Source organism: Lithobates pipiens, unplaced genomic scaffold (genome assembly GCF_037356315.1).
Source record: "Lithobates pipiens isolate NorthernLeopardFrog02 unplaced genomic scaffold, aLitPip1_a1.2 Scaffold_3, whole genome shotgun sequence".
Lineage (NCBI taxonomy): Eukaryota > Metazoa > Chordata > Amphibia > Anura > Ranidae > Lithobates > Lithobates pipiens.
In genome coordinates, this window is record NW_027507790.1 from 163,898,630 (window position 1) to 163,922,074 (window position 23,445).

Sequence of the window (23,445 nt, forward strand, 5' to 3'; positions counted from 1 at the left end):
CGCCAATTTTAAATCTAGAAATGTTGCAAAGGCACTAGGCAAGGCTGCACTGGGCAAGGCTGTACTGGGTAAGGATGCACTGGGCAGGGCTGCAAAGGCCCTGGGCAAGGCTGCACTGGGCAAGGCTGCAAAGGCACTGGGCAAGGCTGCAGATGGACACTGGACAAGGCTGCAATGAAAGACAAGGCTGCAGATGGACACTGATAAGGCTGCATTGATGGGCATTTAAATGTAAGTTTTTTTCCTTAAACTTTCCTCCTAAACTTGGGGTGCGTGTTATATGCCGGCACGTGTTATATACCGATAAATATGGTATAAGGAAACAGATCTCACATTGTTCACTGAGGGATCATTGGATTTTGGAAACACTAAATATGTAAAATTGTTGTACTCCAACTACTGTACAATACTTCTGTTGTGGCAGTTTCATAAATTCTTGCCTCCTCTCTCCAATAATGTGATTTATGCTCACACAAGCTGTGAAGTTGAATCAGAAAATGGTGGTGTAATCTTCATGGCTATGTAGTGGGTAGAGGTGTGCTAGCTTAAAGAGTAGCTGAATATAAAGTCTCTGGTAGGTAAAACACTTGATACTTAAAGTACACAAAAATTAATATACTGCAGCTTGCCAATCCTTAGATGTGGTGGCTGCATTACTTTTTCCATGCTTTCTTTTTTTTTATCTGATGATTTTTGCCAGTAACACACTTCCTGTCCTAGGTTCCCAATGTTCTCTCAGTATTCTTTATCAATGGAGAAGTATCCTTGTCAACCTAAGATAAGCAGTTAGGACTATGGAACACTCCCCTCTCTTCATCTCCATAACATAGATGGGCGGTGTTCTGTAGTCCACAGAGGTGCACTAGGCAGAGCTGATAACAATGTTTACGTTTTCAGTGCAATGTTATCATCTTACTGCAGCAATATATTTTTATGCTATACTTTACATACTGTGAAATAACTATTGCATATCATAATGTGCAAAAACACCACAATTACATAAAATGGACACTTGTCTCTTGAACACCAAAATATTTACCTCACAGTTTGATCTGCCAACCATCCAGCATCACACTGCTCAAAGCCATCCTCGTAGGCAGCTCTCAGTTGTCCCGGGGTTGCAATTGAGGCACCATTGTCTGCACAGGCTTTCCGGGCACCTTCATAGTCTAAGATGTACTTGTCTACAGATGCACGATAGTGGAACACAACACCTACAAAAGCAGGAAATCTATAGTAACATAGTGCTGCAATTCAAACTATTGTGACATTTATTACAGTAAGAATCTTGTTTGCTTCCTCTCCCCTCCGCTGCTTCATTTGGCAGGTACCCATCCCTACTTTCAAGACACCTTGCCGCAGCAAGGTCCCCTGGAAGTTCGGCACCCCTCCTCCTTCCCCCACCCCCAGGTCATTCAAAAGCTCAGCGCTTTTTTGTGCATGCATAGTATGGAACCAGCTATGAAGCCGCGAGGCTTCACTGATGGTTACCCTTCGAAGGAATGGGGACAGCAGGACCCGCAAGGCGATTGAAAAATCATCTGGGGTACCAATACTGTGGAATCCCTGGACAGGTAAGTGTCCTAATATTAAAAGTCAGCAGCTGCAGTATTTGTAGCTGCTGACTTTTAATATTTTTCGTGGGGGGAGGGGCTGGAGCTCAGCTTTAAAGTAAACCTGTGCTCTGACTATATTGAAAAAAGTATTCTGATCAAGCACTAAAACTAATTAAAAACACCTCATTCACCTCTGTAGCTATAGGCTTTGTAGAGCATGTCATCTTCAAAGTTCACAAAGAGGCAGAGAAATCTTTTCCATTTACTTTCTTTTGCCTCAGCATATTGGCAGCCTGCAAGCCCTCCAATGTAAATGCACAGCCAGTGTTTCTATGCTGATAGAAATTGGCTGAACTCCCAACTTTGGAATCGTTGCTGTCTTTGAGAATTCATTACTTAACAGTATAAGCACCTGGAGTGGTCAGGGATAGCTTTTTTTTTTTTAAGTTTTTGTTCTACTGCCCATATAATATGACATCATATAAGAATATGTAATTGTTTGTATTACATTTATCATTTTTTTCTGTCTTTGTGCCTATTAATCTCCCCAACAGAGACATACAGCACTTAAATACTAGCACAGGCTTTAATTCATCCCCTCTTTGTTATGTCATATCATTATTTTATGTCATGTCAAAAAAAATTGAGATTTCCATTCATTTCCAGAAGACAGTAGGGAAAAGTGTCAGCACTAAGGTTGCACCGATACTAGTATAGGTGCGGATTCTAAGCATTTGCGCGGGTATCAGTACTCCTGCAAATGCTCCAATACCCAAAACCAATACCTTCTGGCTCAGTTCTTTCAGCTGTCAACGGGATTTTCTCGCTAACAGCTGAAATGTAAAGAAAAAGAATGTTGGCAAATATTGGTTGTTAAGGAACGGGGGCTGCCGCATCCTTAACAGCCAATGGCATTTTCCCTCCCAGCCTCATCCTCCCCTCCCACAAGCTGTCACCCTCCTGTCCTGGCCAGACACAGCAAGGGGGGGGGGGGGGGGGGTGGAGATAGGTTCCTTATGTTCAGTAGGTGCCAGGGGACAGAAAGTGGACTATTTAACCACTTACAGGTTTAGGCGGATTAGTCTGCAGCAGCACTCCACACAATTACAGTGAAGGCCTGCCTCTTCTATATCAGTACACTGGGGAGTGCTGATGTGGATTAAGCCTAGTACTGAGATTATTGGACCAATGATCTTCTGGTTTTTTTTTTGGATGCTAATCTCCATATTGAAAATGAATAGGTTACTAAAGTACAAAAATTCTCGTATGACAGAATAAAAATTCAGAAGTGATGTAATATATTGTAGTGTATTTGTATTTTATTTTCGGACGAAAATTGTACTGATTAAATAGAAATTGTACGATCTGGCATCGCATGAGAAATGTACTAACAATCAGATTATCGCATGATTGCTTCGAAAGCGGTATTTTTTTTATGATATTCTGATTGTGTGTATGGGGCTTAATCCGCCTAAACCCAAAAGTAGTTAAATGTAACAATGCAACAATGTAAATTAAACAGTCTGGTTAGTATTACCTTAAAGCCCCTTGGCATCCCATCAACACCTCACCACCCCCGGAATTGTAACTTCACTGACTAATTGAAATATATTAATTTTGAAAAGAAACGTATCGCTGTATTGCAAGAAGTGTTACATATGCCAATAAATCTCACCGGAAACATCCAGGGAAATAGTATCTTGAGTATCTTCAATTCCAAACAGCACTTCACATCGGTAAACACCTGCATCACTGGCACGGAGCTTAACCATCGTTAATGATGCATCACCAATGTCTTCTGGGTGGCTGGGCACAGACACTCTGCCCCTATAATTTTGGCCAATTTTGATACCACCACTTTGGGCAACTAGAACTGTCGTTTCCTTTGGGTCTTTTCCATCTCGGTTTTTCTCAATTCTGGTCCATTTTATCCTCAAAAATTCATTTGTAATGTTGTAGCTTGGTGGTAATGTAGGTATTGTTGAGAAATAGCATGGTAACGTCACTCTTCCTGACAAAGTTCCCTTGACTGGTGGACTTTTTTCCAATTTAACTGAAAAGAAAAAAACAAATATTTCAATGGTTAAATCTCAAATATTTCTCAATAAATGAAGTTCCTTCTGTACAGTTATGATAAGTAGTGGAACAAAACAATTTTTTCACAATGTTTTTTGATGATGACATGCAAAGTACAGTAATCATCCAAGTTCATTTTACTGTATTGTATGTAGGACAGTTTTCCTTGGTAGGTGTCTTTGGGTTTTGCTACACCATCATAGCACCCAATACCCTACACAACTAGCGCAGTTTTTTTTTTTAACCTTTTTTTTAAAACAAAAAGTGTGTCCCTGCCTCCCCCATGTGAATATAGTAACTTGTTCAAATATTACATGTTCATATTCTTCTACATATTTATCCCTAGTATGTATGCATCTAGAATCATCCATGGTACCGAAGTCAGGACTTTGTATAATGTATTCTTATTAAAACAAGCCACTATAAACACCAGACTTGGATCAAAAAGGTTGCAGTTTTATTATAGGCTTAATAATAACAACGTATATATCTTTGAATATATATCATATATAATAATATCAATTTTATTTAACGTTGCATATACATACTAATAAAATAATAATAATAATAATAATAATAATAATAATAATAATAATAATAATAACCTAGCTATCAAACCTCAGGTTAAAAACTAAATACAATATCATCTCCTCTCAAAAAGAGAGACACAACGCCTCATAAACTGAACTGCGACAGGGAGGGAGGGTGGGGCGACCTTCTTCTTTCATCCAGCGCCGTCTGACGTTTTTATGACGCAGACTTTTGATTGGTCATATTTAAAGTTATTATTTGAATATAACGGTACTCTCCAGCATGAGCTGAGTACCGTTATATTCAAATAATAACTTTAAATATAACCAATCAAAAGTCTTTTAATTTGACCTATTAAAATGCATCTTTTATGCCTGACACGATCCCATAGGTGGTCGTGGGGGGCAGTTTTTTGCCCCACTTCCCACTTTTCATTCTGCATGTATAAAAAGACCTTGGATTCATTATTTTACATCTGTGCATTAACAAATTACATCACACTTGTCTGGAATGTATAGGAAGTAAGGAAGAGCTGCCAAGAGATTTGGATAATGGTTTAACTACTTTGCTCTGCATAATTGCATGAAACAATAATCCCCATTGTCATCTACCAAAATCATTGTGAAAATGATTTCCTATATAGCCCCAGTAGCCCTGAAGGGGAACAATGAAACTAGCAATACTTCAAGCAAACATTCTGTCCTTTTCCAGCTGAAACTTGTGTCTACAAGGCTTTCTAATAGACTGTGGAACTAGATCCAGATGTGAAGCTGCTATCCTTAGGCGAACCCTTCATATAATATATATTTGTAATGATTTCATACTTCGGTAAGGAGATCACTATAACAGCATCTTAGGTGAAATTTCTGAGGTACATTAAAATAAAATATTGTTGTTTTCTTTTTAACAGGCAAAAATTATTATTTCACTTAGGGCTTGTGTACACTTGTGGCTGGGGGCAGTAAAACATGGGGTTGAGCTGCATTTTTACTGCCTCCTAACCGCTACCCCCTAAGCTGCAAAGACAGCGGAAGGGGGTGTAGACATGCCGCAGGCACTATGACTTTGCATCATGATGTGGAACAAATGATCCCCACTATTGCAATCACGAGCAGTACCAGCCACACCAGAACTGCTTTCAATGCATGTCATTGCAAAGCGGGGATGCAGGCTTTTGTGGGTAAAACGGGTGGTGAGGAGGTGACATAGCTTCTCCCCACTGCCTGTCAAATGCCCTCTACAATCCACTACAGATCACGCTTCAGAGGGCAAATTCAGTGTAAACAAGCCCTTAACCGCTTCCGGACCACCCACCGTACATATACTGCGGCAAGGCGGCCTAGCTGCGCAAAATAACGTAGGGGGCGTGCGTGCCGCCGGAGCACTGCTCCTACTGCGACTGGACACAGCGAGAGCCAATCAGCAGGTCCAGAAGCTGCGATGGCTGCCGCGACCCACCAATTATACACAGGAGACACGTTGATCTGTCAGTGAGTAAAAGAGAGGTCTTCTGTTTCAGTGTATCCATCCCCCATACAGTTAGAAAAGAGAGCTAGGACATATTTAACCCCTTGATCGCCCCTTAGTATTAACCTCTTCCCTACCAATGTCATTTAAACAGGGTTCAGCGCATTTTGTTTAGCACTGATCACTGTATTGGTGTCAGTGGTCCCAAAAAAGTGTCACTTAGGGTAAGATTTGTCCGCCACAATGTCCCAGTCCCGCTAAAAATTGCAGATTGCCGCCATTACTAGTAAAAAAATAAAATAAAATAAAAAATTCCGTAAATCAAACCCATAGTTTGTAGATGCGATAACTTTTGTGCAAAGCAATTAATAAATGCTTATTCGTATGTAGCAGAACACATATTGACCTAAACTGATGAAGAAATTTGATGTTTTAAATTTTTTTATTAGGAATGTTTTATAGCAGAAAGTAAGGAATATTTTTTTATTCAAAATTGCTGCTCTTTTTTTCATTATAAAAAAATAAAAACAGCAAAGGTGATCAAATATCACCAAAAGAAAGCTCTATTTTTGGGAAAAAAAGGATGTCAATTTTATTAAAAAATGGTCTGGTCAGGAAGTGGGTAATGCCTTCCGGGCCTGAAGTGGTTAAAGGAAAGCACCACTTTGCCAGTTTGGTTGCAGCCCTAATCTGTATGTAAGTGGGAAGGAGAATCCTGTTATTCATCAGACTCCCAATTCGGAGATGATGTTACATGCAGTATATTAAGTTATAATAAGAGAGCAAATCGATACTAGAGGAATTAAAACTGGCCATTGACAGAGGGAAATTCGGCCAGTTCTGCAGAGACCAGCTGAATTTTGTGTGGCTGTCCCTGTTTGACAGAAGTCTTTCCTTAGATTGACTTCTGTTGAACAGACAAGTTGTAGAACTTTTATTTATTAATGGCTGCAGTCAGTCCGCTGTTTTTATCATCTATGACCATCTTTAAGAAGCCCATAGATGACTTTATCTTTACCTCCGCAACGGGTTAAAGTGGGAGTAAATTCCCTTGCTTGTTTTCTACCCATAATAAGGCTTAACTATAGGTACAATAACTATCTCCCTAACATGCACCGTTTAGGAAACATTTATTGCGAAAGCCTTTGGTGACATCACTGGCGCATGCGCATGCATGTCCTGCGCCGTAAACAGGGTATCCTGCACACATGCACGGGAGTGACGTCATCGCGGCTTGTCCAATCAAGGGACCAGAGCCTACCAACCCAGAAGAAAGATCAGGTGAAGATGGAAGCCCAGTCTGATGTGACAGTGCACCACTGGAGTGCTTTGCTTTAGGGTACGTTTCAGTGCTACAATGAGATGCATACTAGAACATTATGACTTTGCCTTGCAGGTTTTTAAAAAGAAAAAACTGGCGGTAAACTACCTCTTTAAACAAATGGGTGCTCAACCTGTGGTCCTCCAGCTGTTGCAGAACTACATGTCCCATGAGGCATTGCAAGGCTGACAGTTACAAGCATGACTCCCAAAGGCATAGGCAAGATAGGACTTGTAGCTCTGCAACAGCTGAAGAGCCACCGGTTGAGCACCCATGGACTAAAGGAAAGAAAATAACTTGATTCCCCTATCAACACCATCAGTGTTGATGGGGAATGCATTGTGTTTTGCTGGCAGGGGGGAGTAGAAAGCCTTCCCAGCTGGCAGAACACAATGATTACTGCTAGCGGCTATAGCCATCAGCAGGAATCAAATGTAAAAAATCTGACAGGCTGGTTATACTCAAGTCCATTGATGGATTGATATGGGTACAATCAGCCTGCCCATACATGGATTGAATTTCTGTCTGTTCCCGCTGAACCGGCCAAATTTTGATCCATGTATGGCCAGCTTAAGTCCTTGCTCTCATAATTAGTGAGGGTGGGTATAATTGTCTCCTATATATTTGTAAATATCTGCTATAGTCAAAGATATAAAACCCTCGTTCTACAGAGCCAGGGTCCCAGTACTCCTTCTATGTTTGCATTTGCAGTAAAGCCATCAGCCTAAACGAGCACATCTGCTTTTGATTCAACAGCACAATTAATGATGTAACATCTTTCAAAAAATGTTAAGACAGATCAGAAGAACTTGCTAGCAAAACCCACAATTTTATGTTCATATTACAGCTCTATTGTTGAGTGGCCGAGCCTCAAAGAAAATGTTACAATAACGTTTCCACAACAAAAAATACACATACAGTATGTAATGTAATGATTGTAATTACTATTCTTTCTCTCTAATAATTAAAGGCAAACAGCTATATAAACAATTTAACGAATTTAGAGTATCCAAATGTCAAAATTTGTCACATTGCACAGCAATTGAATGAAACAGCTGGAGAGCCACCACAAAATTTGTTGAGTCCATGATATCTATCGAATGCTCTGACAATTTATTTTGCTGAATTTTCATATATAAGTTAAAGCTAAATCCTACTGGTGTATGGCTAGCTTAAAGTGGTTGCAAACCCTTTCATATACCCAGTGATGAGACTAGCCGAGGGTGATGCATAGAGATGAAACAAATCCTCATATAAATTTTAAGTTGTAGCTATTTATCTGCGGCCCTCTTCTTTTCAAAGTGCAGAATTGACAAAGCTTGTCTGAGCTGTCAGACAACATGGGGTGGAAAGCTGAATTTACAGTACACTCTGCAGAGCTCAGTGAGGAGTGCTGAGAGCTGATTAGAGGGGAAGGCACACCCCCCCCCACACACACACACACACACACACACACAATTAGTGCTCTGGTTTGAGACAAGTCCAGACTATAGCGGGCTCTGCTTTGCTCATATTTCATGTCTGCGATTTACAACCACTTTAAGTTATCCTCCTGTACAGTTATTTTTCCCTCTTAGATTGTAAGCCCTAAAAAGCAGGGTCCTCTGATTCCTCCAGTATTGAATTGTATTTTAACCAAACTGTTGGCGCTACATAAATCCTGTAGAATAATAATAATAATCTTTGAGTACTTTTTGATATTTTCTCAAATTAATCATGCCATTCATCTGGATATTTTTTAAAGAGCAGTGGAAGAAAAACACGGTAAGGATTAGAGATAACCAAAGGCATCTGTACAAATCTTGGTTCTGCCAAGGCATTCATTCAGTGGCTCGCTTGATAGTCCAAGTCTTGCTTTGGGCTGATATAAAAAATGGCAATTTCTGAATCTCGACATTTCCTGTACTGTTTTTTCTTGCCTGAACAATGCTACTACTAAAGCCTTACTTTCATTGGTCAAATGTTGCGCTAGTTCATATGATTCACAAGTTCATATAATGTATAAGTTCTTGAAAGTTTTTTAAAGTTTTGCTGTCAGGACGTATGACAGTTTAATTGATAGCTCAGTCAGTTATTAAAAATGTGAACAATTATTGTTCTGGAGAGATACCAATGTTGCTGAACTAGATAAATAATTATTGCTTGCCAGTTTTTAATAAGCTTTACAGATTTTCAGTGCAAGTAAAGCCCCATACACACATGCCGAATGTTGGACGACATCAGCCGGTTCATTAAAAACCGACTGACATTTGGCCCGTGTGTAAGGCAGCCAACCGACTCCTGATCAGCGCTGTCAGTTAATGGCAGAGAGCGCTGACTTTCAGAAGGCTGCTGCAACCAATCTTCGTGTTTAAAATATCATTATTTGGTGCCAAAGAAACATTTTAGGATACCACTGTGTTTTTATTTGGTTCGGATTACAACTGCCTAGTAGACACCACTGGGTTGACCGAAAAAAAACTGGCATCTCTGGTCAGAGCTGCTGTACTAATGAGACAATACTACTGCGATCCACTCTTCTGTTTTTTTGTTTTCTGACCAGGAGACCCCCCCCCCCCCTCACGCCAGAACGCTTCAGTCAGTGCTCTTAGTCATTGGCTAAGAGCGCTGATCGGGAGTCAGTCAGCTGCTGGTTTTCCAGAATGCTCATCCGACAGCAGCTGGCCAAAGGGCCGGCTTCTGTCGGATCGGCTGCAATACACACAGGCCAAATGTAGGCCAGTTATTATTGAACCAGCTGTTGTCGTCCAGCCTGTGTGTACTAGGCTTTAGTCTGCATATACCAAGGATTTCTTGAAAACAATTCTTGCTCCTGCAGAGTGCCCTTGCAGAGATAAGCAATAGCACTACATGATGCATGGAGAACCTACGGTAAGCAAAAGTCAAGCCATTGTTTACAACAGGGGTCTCTAAACTATGGCATCCCAGTTGTTCAAGAATTACAATTCCCATCATGCCTAGTCATATCTGTGAATGTCAGAGTTTTACAATGCCTCATGGGACGTGTAGTTTTACAACAGCTGGAGGGCTGTAGTTTGGAGATCGCTGGTTTAGAATAACAATTGGGTTGCTTTTTCATTGCTTCTGTGAATTAAAAATGAAACCTGAATATTTGTTGTGCACCATAAAAATGGTTTGTTCTCTTTTTTCACATGCAGCAAACCTATATAAGTGTATCTCAGGTGACAAGAGAGGTTCTTCAAGTAGGTGTATTCTTATTTAGTGGCCAATTACCCCCTCCAGTGGTCCCAGACTACTCCTGGACAGTACTCCAATCAGCAGTGATGCACAAGGAGCATGAGCTTTGTTGATTGGAATACTGTGGAGGGGATGTGTCAGACATCTGGAGAACCGGACCACTGCATTTAGTTTACAGCAGCAGTTTGGCTCTCCAGTGTACTGAAGATACAGGGCAGATTCCTACATAAAAAATCAAAAAATAAAACACACACTGTAAAAAAAAAATACACATAAAATATATTTGTCATTAGTGCAGCTTTAAAGTAACTCTGCAAACTGTCATTCAATGAGAATGGATTTGTCACACTTCTAGAGTACGTACAGTAGGTACGTTATAACCTGACAGCTGACTGACTTTACTTTTTTGCTTCTTTCCTCGTTCCCATTTACTCCTACTTTTGCAAACTGAAATCTGATTGGTTGCTGAGGTTTGCTACATTTTGCCATTCGCTATTGCTCTTCCGTATGCTTTAATAAATAAGTACAACAGTATAAACAGTTCAAAGGATAGGACTTTCCTGATATAATTAACAGAAATACATAGGAGGTATGCTGTTAAACAACAACTTCTACCATAGGGAAGGGGAAAATATTATTATTTGCCACATGCTAAAATTTAAATACTGATATTATTCTGTCTTTTCACAACTATGAGAGCAATGGGATGGAATTGTTGTACCTACATTAATTAAAACAAGTACAAAATCTCCCCTAGTAGTTGTAGATTATTAATTATCATAACATCCTCATAAATATTCATGATCATGAAATAACTGGACATACTCTTTGCTATTTCAGCAACTCAGGTTTTACATTTGACCGATAATCATGCTCAGAAGGAATAAACCGAGCTTTGTGTATAATGACTAAAGGAAAATGACAAAGGATGATATGATAGATAGTATTTAGCAGATTATAAAATACATGTTTGCTTGGTATAGATTATATTTCCAGTTTTTTAAAGCCAGGCCCAATGAACAAGAATCAGTCTACATCAGCCATTCTCAACCAGGATTTCGTGGAACCCTTGGGTTCCTTCCGAAGATGGTAGAGATTCCTGGAACTATGGCTGCTTAACCTCCAATTTGATGGTGCCAGGATAGTTCTAGAATCAACACCATTTGGAAAAGCCAACAGCGGGACACCAATGAGCTCTTTGGCTGTCTGTAAGGGTGGCATTCTGACCACCACTGTAAGGGGGGCATTCTTCCTACCTATAGTCCATGTATAGTGGCTTTTTTCCCATTGGCCCCAAATTAACTGGTTTTAGTAAGGTTTCCCTAGACCTGAACATTTTTCTAGGGATTATTCTTGGGTAAAAGGGTTGAAAATTGCTGGTCTACAGTATCAATGCCTCAACCATGGAAAATCACTGATATCATTTTCAAGATTGACCCAGGAGATAACTGAGTGAAAAATCACAGATATTGGACTCATTATGATACATCATATAGTAAAGAATATATTTACCCTTAGCATACTTTTACCACTAGAGAAGGCCTAAAACAGTTTTAAAGGCAATATTTTAAATTAAAATAATAAACATGTTATACTCATCTGCTCTGTGCAATGGTATTGCCCCAAACCTCCTCTTCTGGGGTCCCCTGCCAGTGATCTTGGCTACTGCTCTAATGTGTGCCCATATTAAGCACTTGCCATGGGGCAAGTAAATATTTGGGCGGGGGAAGAGCACAGCAAGTGGCAAAAATGTTTTTTAACTTAGTGCTGGGAATGCATTAAGATTAAAAGCATTTTACCTTTAGAACCAATTTAAAGAATGATATTACTTTTTTTTCAGTAAATACTTAGTAACCAAACTCATACATAAAGCTAAACTTTTAAAACCAACATTACAGTAACAAAGAGAAACCACAAAAGGAAACATTTGTTCTCAATTATTATCATTAGCAATCTGCAAAGCTCCCCCCTATAATTTAACCATCCCGGCAAATTTTTAAGCAAAATGGAACAAGTTTAACTTAACAGAAACAAGTTTAAGTCTCATTTTAGCGTTTGAAGCACGTTGGCAGCAAAATCCTGCTATTGTTAGATAAAGCTGATGAAATACTAAATTCTTTTTAAATGAGAAGGATGTTTTTTTTTTCCTAACAAACCCAGCTTATAAATCACTTTTCAGTCTGCTAGAGAGGCTGTTAGAATTTCCCAGGCATTAATGGCACTTACTGGCAAAGTAGATGGCTTAATAGAACTTCCCTAGAGACTGCAAATAACTGTTGTTAGGGGCTGTAGCAATAGCTAAACTTATTTCCATAAAAAGTAACATATGGACCTGTGATATCTGTGTGGAGTGGATCAAGTGAGCACAAAAGGCTTCATTAAGTGCTTAATGGTGTCATTCCATAATCACAATATCACACATTGACAAGAGGGAAATAGCTGTCAAACTGTCACTCCATTGTATAACATGACCCCAGTCAAAACACTCAGGCACAATCAACATCTTCCATGTTAACGGGAACATATGCCTGACTATAAAACCGGATGTATCCCTTTTCCGATACAATTATATTGTCTTCGATCATGGAGGTGTTATTCTGATATTAATGTAATGAACATTTCCTAGGATTACAGCAGTCCTATATTTTTTTATGGTATTGCACAAAAACAAAATTAAATTGTTGTAATAAATAATGTGAAATGCTCTTTGGCTGTTTTCAAATGTAGACTAAAAGCTGGCACCAATCAGTGTAGTTAATTGTGTAAGTCGTCAAATGCACCCATTTCATAAGTAAAATGTGCTGTTATCTTTTCCGGGTAGACATCCTAGACTTTAAAGTGCAAGAGTTCTTTTAAAGTGTATATTAAGTTTTTTAAGTTAGTTTTGGATAGAATGGGGGAGGGTTAGAACCCTCGTTACATTTTTGATTGCGGAGTAAATCATGAACCAAAGCACCACTCCATGTTCTTAAAATCTAAATGTACACAAAGCCAATGCATTTCAGGAGGGAAAACATCGCTCCCAAAACTCATTGACATTGTGGACACTTCCCTCTGAATTTTGCATTAGAATAACATTGTATCCGGAATAATCTTAAAATCCAGTGTTTCCATTCCAGATTTACTCATGTCTATCACAATCCAAGGTGTCTGTGATAACTCTTTTGCCGGTACAATATTCAGGCACTCCATATCAACTCTACCTCCATTCCATTGAACAACAATAAGAACAACTCAGGCTTCCAGTGCCACATATTTACTGCGCCAGGTTTTTATTGATGTCTGTATCCCTGCTGAGAGTCCCCTTCTCTGTTTTCCTGGGGATTATTGTTTCCAGTGGAGAAAGTAATAAGAAATCAAAAATAAAGAGTTGCAACAGGAAGAATAGGGGATATCTTCCAATGGAGAAAACTCTTCAGAGCACAGCTGTCTAAGAGGGGATATTCCATAGGGTTTGAGAGATCTTCTCTAACCTCTTCTGTGTCTCATGAACTGGGAGTAAAGGAAAATCTCCCCAAAGTTAAGCAGACAAAAAACCCTGGCAGTTTAGCCAGTCTTTACCCTCTCCAAAACTAAAACTTTTCAACTTTAAAAATGTTTGGGCTTTTGGTTTACTTTAAAGTGACCTTATATCTGTCTTTAGTGTCAAAAAGCAGAGTAGACATTACCTACAAGTGGATTTGTGGGTGTAAACGAAAACTGAAAATGCAAGTTCTTTTGAGAGAAGGGCATGAAGAAGAAGATTTTTTGCGATGGTGACCCCGCCCATGCATCCGTGTGGCGCCCCTGTCACATTAAGTATCACACTGTGTTGCTGGGGAAAAGCACAAGCACCCTGTGTAGTTTCCCTAGGTTCCTGGTTTCACCTACGCAAGGTGATGGGACAAACCCTTTCCCCAAGTGGAGCACTCCCTGCTCATCCTCTACATTCAGCCCAGTGCAGCCCTCCCCATCCTGCTCAGCCCTGCTCAATCGTGCATGTGCACACTAGGTGGGTAGAATTCAGGCCACACTCAGAGCTGTGGGGTGAAAGTGGTGTATACCACTCAGAGGGCCCAATTAGAATGGAGTCTAGTTCAGGCACTCTGAGTTTCCTCTTTTACATGTAATACCGCTTTCAGCTGGCAACTCAGAGTGAAGTGGCGGAAAGTAGTGGGGGGGGCGGCAGGTCAACTTTTGCAACGTGGCCCACAAGCTTCAAGCTATGCCTCCGGCTGAATGCAAATGGAAATCTAGCACTTACAATCTTAGAATTTAAAAAAAATACTCTTAAAGATGCATAAATCAATGCAAAGCATATACCGGTATTTGTATCTTGTATATCTGCCTAAAGTCCAGATTTAAGTTATATCCATGTAAGGTGTTCTAAACATAAAATAAACACAACAAATTACTGTTAGCTACCCCATGACCCTATGACCTGTGCTACCTTATGTCCTTTAACTTTATGTGTAAGTTTCCCTATCCAATTCTAAGGGCTAAGACCAGCTGCAGCAACCTTCAATCCACCATGTCTCCTTATAAATTCTGCATTACTCCACAGCGGTCATGGCTCACATGTCCAACTAATATCTGCTCTGTTTAATCAAGAAATCCTTTTCACGCTCATATTTATAGTACTGTGAAAATTAGAAACGACGCCAGTAATGTGTTCTTTCTGGAAATCGTTCAATTTCCCCAGCTAAGCATACAACAGTTCACTATTTTGGAATAATTGGGAATTGAATTTTCACACTTCAGAATGTAACAATTTGTCATTTGCAGTTTGGGAGAGAGAGTACATCCAACAGGAACAGAACTGGGGTTTGGCCATGTAGGTAATAAATAGTGCCGGAACAAAAGCCTCAGTGTTTTCACCAGATGGATTGTGGCGAAGGCTACGATACTATAAGGAGAAGGATGTTAAACAGGCATTAGGTGCTGAGGGATCAATTACTTGATGTAGACTCTCTATAAATCATTGAAAACCAAGCTAATTGAAATTCCATCTGCACACATCATCTTAACTTTATGACCATTAACTAGTCCTAGAAAGACACAGCCTAAGCTGCTACTGTGAGGATTAACTCAGCCGCTACTTCCACGAGCTCTGCTTTAAAGTTCTACTAATAAAGCTCAGACATGGTATTAGTAACTTTCAATTTAACAGAAAACATGCTGGCTGGGACCATTTATTTATTCATTTAAATACTTGTAAAATAAAGGGTTTAGGCAAAATGCAATGCCACTACAACTTCCAGCAGGCTTTGCCAAACTAGTGGGCTAGTGGGTGGTCTTTTCATTCTACAGGAGTACCGCAAAAGATGTGTTTTTTTTTTTTTACTTATTGGTATGATTTTAGACTGTCTTTGATGACTGTATTGCTTAATTAACAACCCATACTATACAAATAAATGTTTTTTTTTTGTACCAGATTACAGCGTTGCAGCAATCAGACAGATTAAATAAAAATAAAGCTCTAGGTAAGGTAAAACCTTTGGTTACCCCCCAACCCTTTGATTCACATTAATAAGAATTGCAATATAATTCCCAACCTATTGTATAGTTCTAACTGCCTAAAAGTCATCCTCTCTTATGAAGTGACAGGCAGGTCCACAGCTTTGATTGACCTTGCTATCCTCTGGTTGCTGCAGGAGCTTATTGGTAGTGGTTAGACCCCATAACGTCCATCAGGTCCTAGGCTCTTGTCTGGGTTGACTTGTGAATGATCCTGCTTTGATATGCTTTAATGCTGATGGACTGGTAACAACAGAATAGTTGATATTGCACTTTTTCTAAAGTTACAAACTTAGGGCGTGTCAGTCTGATCCTCATTTATCAAGTTTCGAGTGCTCTTGAACATGCATACAGTCAGTGAAGTCTGAAAGGTCTGAACTTCCTTTCTTGGTGAGGTTTGAAAGCCAAGATAAGGATGAAAGCACTGGAGCATGCACAAGTAACCAATAGCAGCTCCAATAATGTTAACTTTTTCTAAATGACTGTTAAAGCAAATGACAGAGGCATTTGTGCATTCCTCAGTTTAAAACATAAGCAAATTAATAAAATGATATATAATGGTCATCTTCCCTTTAATATGAATGGTTAGTATGCGAAGAAGTCCTTTTATACAACTAAAGGCAGGCCATAGATGATACAATTTTCTTTCCTGCAACCATGGGGGAGCCATCCCTGCCAGGAAAACACAGTGATTATTGCTAGCAGCTATAGAAACTGGTAATAATCACATCCTAAAGATCCAACATGCTGGAGGTACTCAAGTGGATCTATGGGTCGACTTGGGTACAATCAGCCTTCCCATACGTGGTTCAAATCTCAGCTAGTTTTTTCTGAACCAACCGTGATTCAAACCGTCTAAAGCCAGCTTAAGAGTTCTTTAATAGCTCTAGCTAGAGTATATGACACATATAGAACAGCACTTTCCAAGGAGTACCTTGGATTTTTCCCATGTCAAAGCTGAGTGAACAAAGGAAAGCATTAATGTCTAGAGTGTGGGGATGAAAATGGTTCTTCACTAATGACTCCTGGTATATTGACACCTGCCACAAATGAAGTGGAGTAGGAAATCCAAGACCATAAACAGCCCCCTTGTTTAGAAAAGATAACAACTGAAAGATAAGACACTCTTGATAAAGAACAGGCAGATAATGACTAATACACTGGGCCAAGCTTAGTGGGAGGAAAGGCTATTAAGCAATAAAAAGATCCATACTTGCACAAGCTTAACAATGCCTTTGAATGAGAGAAATTACTTCAGTCTATTAGGGTTATATTGAAAAGCCACTGAACAGATCAAATAAGATTTGTTGTGCAGCATAAATATATTTAAGCCAAAATCCATAGAAAAAGAACACAATTACACTTAGAACCAAAAAACGTGTCCCTTGAGAACAGTTAATCAGCGTATATGTCAAAGTCTGTGTGCATATGTCCTGAAGTTGTTTTTGACTGACAGGTTGGAAATGGATAAGTAAAAGCCTGAGGGACTGGGTATGTCCAAAACACAGGTCAAAAAAGCAATTTACAAAATATATTCTATTATAATTATAGTTGTTTTAAACAGTGCCATGACCACCTACTGCCAATATTCGACTTGTATATTGCCCTGTATACTCTTCTCTGTATTCAGTGTATTCAATGCAATTCACATTCCTTGACATTAACCAGACATCTGATAGAGATTACCAAGAATAAGACCACCTGAAACAATGCTAATGGTGTACAGCACTATTATCATGCCTGTGAAAGAGAGATCAGGCTGGCATGTAGAACCAGTCTCGCCAGAGATTTTTATAATTTAATGATGCTGAGAAAAATACTGTGTATTATGCAATACCCATAGATGCCTTTTAAAAGTATACTGTATGTTTTTCTTGTCTGGGACCCACTGATATAGAAACCCTTTCCTAAAGATGGCATGTGTAGTAATCATATGCTCCATTATAATTGTGAACAACTTTATTGTTTTTTTGTGCCTTCCTCTGGATCAACTGTTGGTATATGATGTGCATATGGAGCTTTTACATTTGTGTGTGCGTGTTTTTTTTCTGTGGGTTGAACTGGATGGACTTGTGTCTTTTTTCAACCAGACTAACTCTGTAATTATGTAGCTTTGTAACAGACCTAAAAGATGGCCCAGGTACACTTATGGTAAGTATGTGTACCTGGGTCACTAGGGTGATTATGCCACAAACCATATATTACCTGGCTGGGTAAGTCACTTTCCAGACCAAGTAATAAATGGTTTGGGGCATAATTATTAAATCTTATAACAGTAAAGTAACAGTCAGCGTGGCCATCAACAAGTTTTGACCATCCTTCTCACAAGATGAATTGCATTAATTACAACATTCATCTTTCCTATGGACTACGCTCTATTTAATATTGCCAACAAAATGCCATTGCTTTGATTTATCTCCACTGCAGGACTAATGAGTGCCTCTATACCTGTTTTGGATTTGTATGGATTTTTCTTTGTGGTTGAGCACACAGGTATTTATCTCACAGAGCATGCTGACTTCCCTTTGCTCTTTATACAGTATATACATACACACACACATATATATATATATATATATATATATATATATATATATATATATGGGCTTTTTGTGACACCTCTGATCAAAATGCAGTGATTCGATTGTGTCAAATGTGAACTGAACCTAAAAAAACTATCCACAGTGTCTTAGCAGAGCATTGTTCACATCCATGAGAAAAACTATGCAAAATATCTCCATGGCTGTAAGGTCCATGGCAGTGCCACATGGCTGGACAAGTTCCCATGCTCTCAACATGCCATTGAAAACTTTCAACAGTGAGTTGTTTTTATTAACAGACCCAATGCTGACTTGGGACTAATAGAATTGTAAGTTATTATTTTAAAATAATGAGCTGTTGAAATTACTTGAAAGCACTTTATATCTTTTCCCATACAAAACCCTCAACGTCAAGAAGAATACGTGTATCCATTCTTATTTGACAGAACGTGGGTGCATAACTCACCTCACCATAGCCAATTGGTCTAAATCATAACCTTTATTGAACTTATATAAAACAAGTGTGTAGAAACTATATGTTATTCCACTAAACAGGGAACACCTCAAAGGGGAAAACGAAAGAACCCACAGTGGTCACTTGTCTGTTGCAGGCAGTGTCCATGAACAAAGAAGCTACTTCCACGAGGCTAGTTCTGTCTCCTTAGCTGATCTTGCTCTTATTTACTCCCGCAATCTCTATGGATTGCTTTAGTTATAGATTACACCAGTATGTCACTCATGGAGGTCATACTAAAGTCTGGTAAACTGACAGCTCTGGTCGGGAGCCGCTGTACTAACCATGCAAGATTAGTCCAGCGATCTCCCCTGCTGAGCTGTTGTGTTTTGATAGGGTTGACCCCCACCCCACCAGAACGTTGCTATTGGCTGAGAGCACTGATCAGGAATCGGTCCGCTGCTGGTTTTCCAGCATGCACGTCTGACAGACTGACATACACATAGGCAGAATATCGGCCGTTATTTTTTGTACCAGTAAATGTCTCCCGATGTTCTGCCTATTTGTATGGGGCTTAACACTGTTTGTTGTACTTTGAGCCAACCTAGGTGGTCTCACTTCACTATTATATTCAAGGTCTTTTCCAAAGCTCTAGAGTTTCTGACAAGTTCCTTTGAGGAGTTCCCCTTTTATTGGAATAAGATATCTTTTCTACACAATTTTTTGGCACACTTTTTTGCCTGATTTGGTTTCTAGATAGTAAGGCATTGCTGGTTGATATGTGTATGCATGCCTATCTCTTTTTCTACATTGTAATGAAGGACAGCATAGATAACTAAGAACAAGTAGGGCAACTTCCTATTGTATTATGAGAGAGCATTTTTTTTTCCTGTCGCAGACTTCCTCAGTTATGATATATTATTATTTATTATTATTTCAGGTACTTCTACTGCATAGCGTCATCAATTTACGCTTTTCATATATATTTTTTTTACATTCACATCAGTCCCTATCCTCAAGGTGCTTACATTCTAAGGTCCCTAATTCACTTTTATACATACACATACTAGGGTCAATGTAGACAGGAGCCAGTTAACCTACCAGCATGTCTTTGGAGTGCGGGAGGAAACCTAGGCAGGCACAGGGAGAACATGCAAACTCCATGCAGGTAGTGCCATAGTTGGGAGTTGATTTAAGAGGAGTAATGCCCAAACACTAGTCCTATTTTTTTCCACATGTGCCTGACCGTTAGAAGAACTTTACCCTATAGCATTTGTGCAGGGTTTATTTTAAGGAATGAGAGAAGGATAATATTTCTTAACATTTCCTTATATGTTCTTCTTTAAAATGCACCTTTCAGTAACTTTACAATGAATACAACTCTGATTCTGCAATATATAATATATATATATATATATATATATATATATATATATATATATATTCAAAAGATTATCCATAATTTATCATTAAAAGCATCTGGTGGCTGGATGATGTTGCCTCTTCCCAGTGATCAGACTACAAGATTGCAAAGCTGGCCATACATGTATATATTTCTTCTCACAGGCTGAACAAAAGATTCCTCCATCCAGGCTAAAAGTGAGGATGGACTAATCCCCCTAGCTGGGCTCTTGTATTCTGACAGCAAGTGCTCCTGACTGTCATAATACCCAAAACAGTACCTGAATCTGATTGAATGCAAGACTGTTCCAACAGTCTCCTTTGACAAACGTTGATTGAACAATTGACTTTTAATAAACAGAGAGGTGCTGGCAGGCTCATACAGTGCTTGAGTTTTGGCCGAGTCAACAGGAATCAGTCGATCGAGCAGTATATGCTCAGCTTATCTTTTTAGCAAGTAACAAGTTGAGAGGCTTCAACAGGGCGCTTATCTGTGTCAGAGATTTGTGAATGCAACAGCACAAGCAACAGGATTTACATGACTGTTGTGTTACATTTACATGATGTCATCTCTGAGCCTGCGGAATTACTAAAGTGGCTGAGAATCATTATTAAATACATTGAGAGAAGATTCACTTCAATTCTTCAATCATGTAAAAAGTATATTCCTGTTTATTAATTACACCGTGAGTGAAGATTTTCAACTCCTTTAGCACCATTATCTTAGTCCAGGAAGTAGATGGTGACCCTGGATGATGCCCAAACAAACACGACTCCATCCTTCTGGAAGGAGAAAGGGCTGAAGGTACAGTCAGGGGAGTACTGTTATCTACATATTACCTAGCATGCTTTAACTTAACTTTAACTTAAAAAATAAATAAATAAATAAATAATAATAAAAAATATATATATATATATATATATATATATATATATATATATATATATATATATATATATATATATATATATATATATATATATATATATGATGCTAGGTTCAATTTAAAGACTTCATACTCTCTCTTACCATGCGTTCATTTTGATTTATATAATTTCTTTTTCCTGCAATTTATTAATTTGTTTTAAGTTAAAACCACTAATATTTTTTAAAAAAATCTTTGATATGTACCATTTTCTACTCCCTGTTCCAATATGTGGGTCATGTTTAATCCTTATGACCTACTGTGAGTTTAATGTTGGGTAGAAAAATATAAAGCAGCTAATGTGAGAATTATAGTTCTGCTACCTTTTTGCTTACACAATCCTTTTTCCTCCAGATAAGAAGAGATTTCTTTCCACCTGGCATGAACATGAAAAGTTTCTATAATTGGCATCTTTCAAGCCATGGAATAGTTTACTAATTGTCCATTTTCATAGAATAATGACATTTTAATCTTCTTCCATTTGTCACACTAGATCATAATTACTGTATAAGCCGTAGTAAAAATATAAAGAATTCTGGGAAAAATAAAGCTGAACATCTTAAAATCCTGGAGACCGGTGACCTCAGCTGTAGCCTTAGAGGTATTTCTCAGCTGTAGCTGCAAAATTCTGCATGTTAGCATGAATTAATGGACATACTGCCAAAATACTTACACAAGGATTAAAACATGACTGAAGTTGTTTAACAAGCCAAAGAGCTATGCCCCAAGTGCCTTCACATGTACTATACAATTTAGTAGCAGTAGTAGAGTATTTGTTATCTATTGATTAATTCAGGAGGTTTGGAGTGTAAGCAATACCCTTTTTGGCTAGCTAAAAGCTGAAGTTGAGCTAAAGACACTTTTTCTCTACAGGTAAATTACTTACCTATGCATATAATAGGACATACTAATGTAACTAGAGATGTAGAAAAAAAGACATTTTTAGACTAAACTTAAGATTTAACTTATTAAAGATGAAAGATTTTGGGATAACTTAGATACCTTCTTCAGCTAGATGAAAGGATCTAAGTTATCCAGGAAGCTTTCATCCTTAATATCCATAAAGTGGAGTTACACCCAAAAAGGGAAACTCTGCTTGTTTGCACCCTCCACTGCCACATTTAGCACTTTTTTGGGGGGTGGGTGGGTACTTGGTTTTGAGAGATACCCATTTTCACTTCCTGCTCAGATCACTGTGGTGATCTATGGTGATGTTCGGCCCTTCCTCCTTCCCCCTGCAGCCTTCTGGGACACACACAGTTCCCAGAAAACTGCATGACCATTCAGAAAGTACAGCATTACTCGTGCATGCACAGTAGGAAACCAGCTGTGAAGCCTGGGAAGCTTCACTGCCAGTTTTCCTTACCTAAGATGCCCGGCGCTCAGGTGAGGACATTGCTGGATCCCTGGACAGGTAAGTGTCCTTAAATTAAAAGTCAGCCGCTACAGTATTTGTAGCTGCTTCCTTTTAATTTTTTGGGGGAGAGACTGGAGCTCCTCTTTAACATATCTTTATTATGTGTATTTCATGCATTTGTCTGTTAATGATCAGCCATTCTTTACAATGGAAGATTTTTAGGGTATCACCACAGAGTGGTGCTGTGGATAACAAGAAAGATGCATATGTGCCCCATTCCATATGTTTAGAAATCATGGAAAAATTGGTACTGGACTATATAGGCACTGAGATGAAAAATATTTAAAAAATATATACATGGTATTACAAATAGATTAGAAAAGACAACCAGACAAGCAGTATTATTAAAAAAAAAGACTTTGCCAAGGAAAAGATAGTTACACCTTCACCATGCTGACAGATCCCCTGGGCAGCGGTTGTTGTATTGCAGCCATACACTGATGGTATGTGTTTGCTATCCTTTCCTTGGCTTCTATGGTAATGTTTTGAGGTTATGCTACAAATGTTTTTGACTCTAGGATTGTTTCTTTTTTTCATAGATTAGAACACATCACTACCCCTTTGCTGCAGTTACTGAGAACCTATCGTTCTCAGAAGCTTTGAAGCTCTCATGTGCGAAAATGTGAAATGTGAAATGTGCGATCATATCGTGTTGTCAGAAAATCCGATCGTGTGTGAGCTGCATCTGACTTTGTGCGTCGGAATTTCCGACACACAAAGTTTGAGAGCTGGTTCTAAAATTTTCCGACAACAAAATCCGATCCTTTCAATTCCGAGTGTGTAGACAATTCTGACGGCCAAAGTGGCACACATGCTCAGAATAAATTAGGAGATGAAAGCTATTGGCTACTGGCCTCTTTATAGTCCTTTCGTACGTGGTTTACATCACCTCGTTCTGAACGATCTGATTTTCCGACAACTTTGTGCGACCGTGTGTATGCAAGACAAGTTTGGGCCAAAATCCGTCAGAAAAAATCTGACGGATTTTGTCATCAGAATGTCCGACCGTGTGTACAGGGCATTAGGTTTTCAATGCCTCTCCTCTGTATATTGTATCACGTT

General features: G+C 39.0%; 1 protein-coding gene across 2 annotated transcripts in view; it reads right to left on the reverse strand.

Annotated features, from left to right (window-relative positions):
- VCAN (versican) overlaps positions 1-23,445 on the reverse strand; it is a 131,248-nt gene that overhangs the window by 95,349 nt on the left and 12,454 nt on the right. For both annotated transcript variants that reach the window (XM_077462440.1, XM_077462442.1), the window contains exons 3-4: positions 3,232-3,609; positions 1,040-1,214 (exon numbers count right to left, since the gene is read on the reverse strand). In XM_077462440.1, the coding sequence (XP_077318566.1) occupies positions 1,040-1,214; positions 3,232-3,609 (553 nt within the window). The remainder of the gene's footprint in view (positions 1-1,039; positions 1,215-3,231; positions 3,610-23,445) is intronic.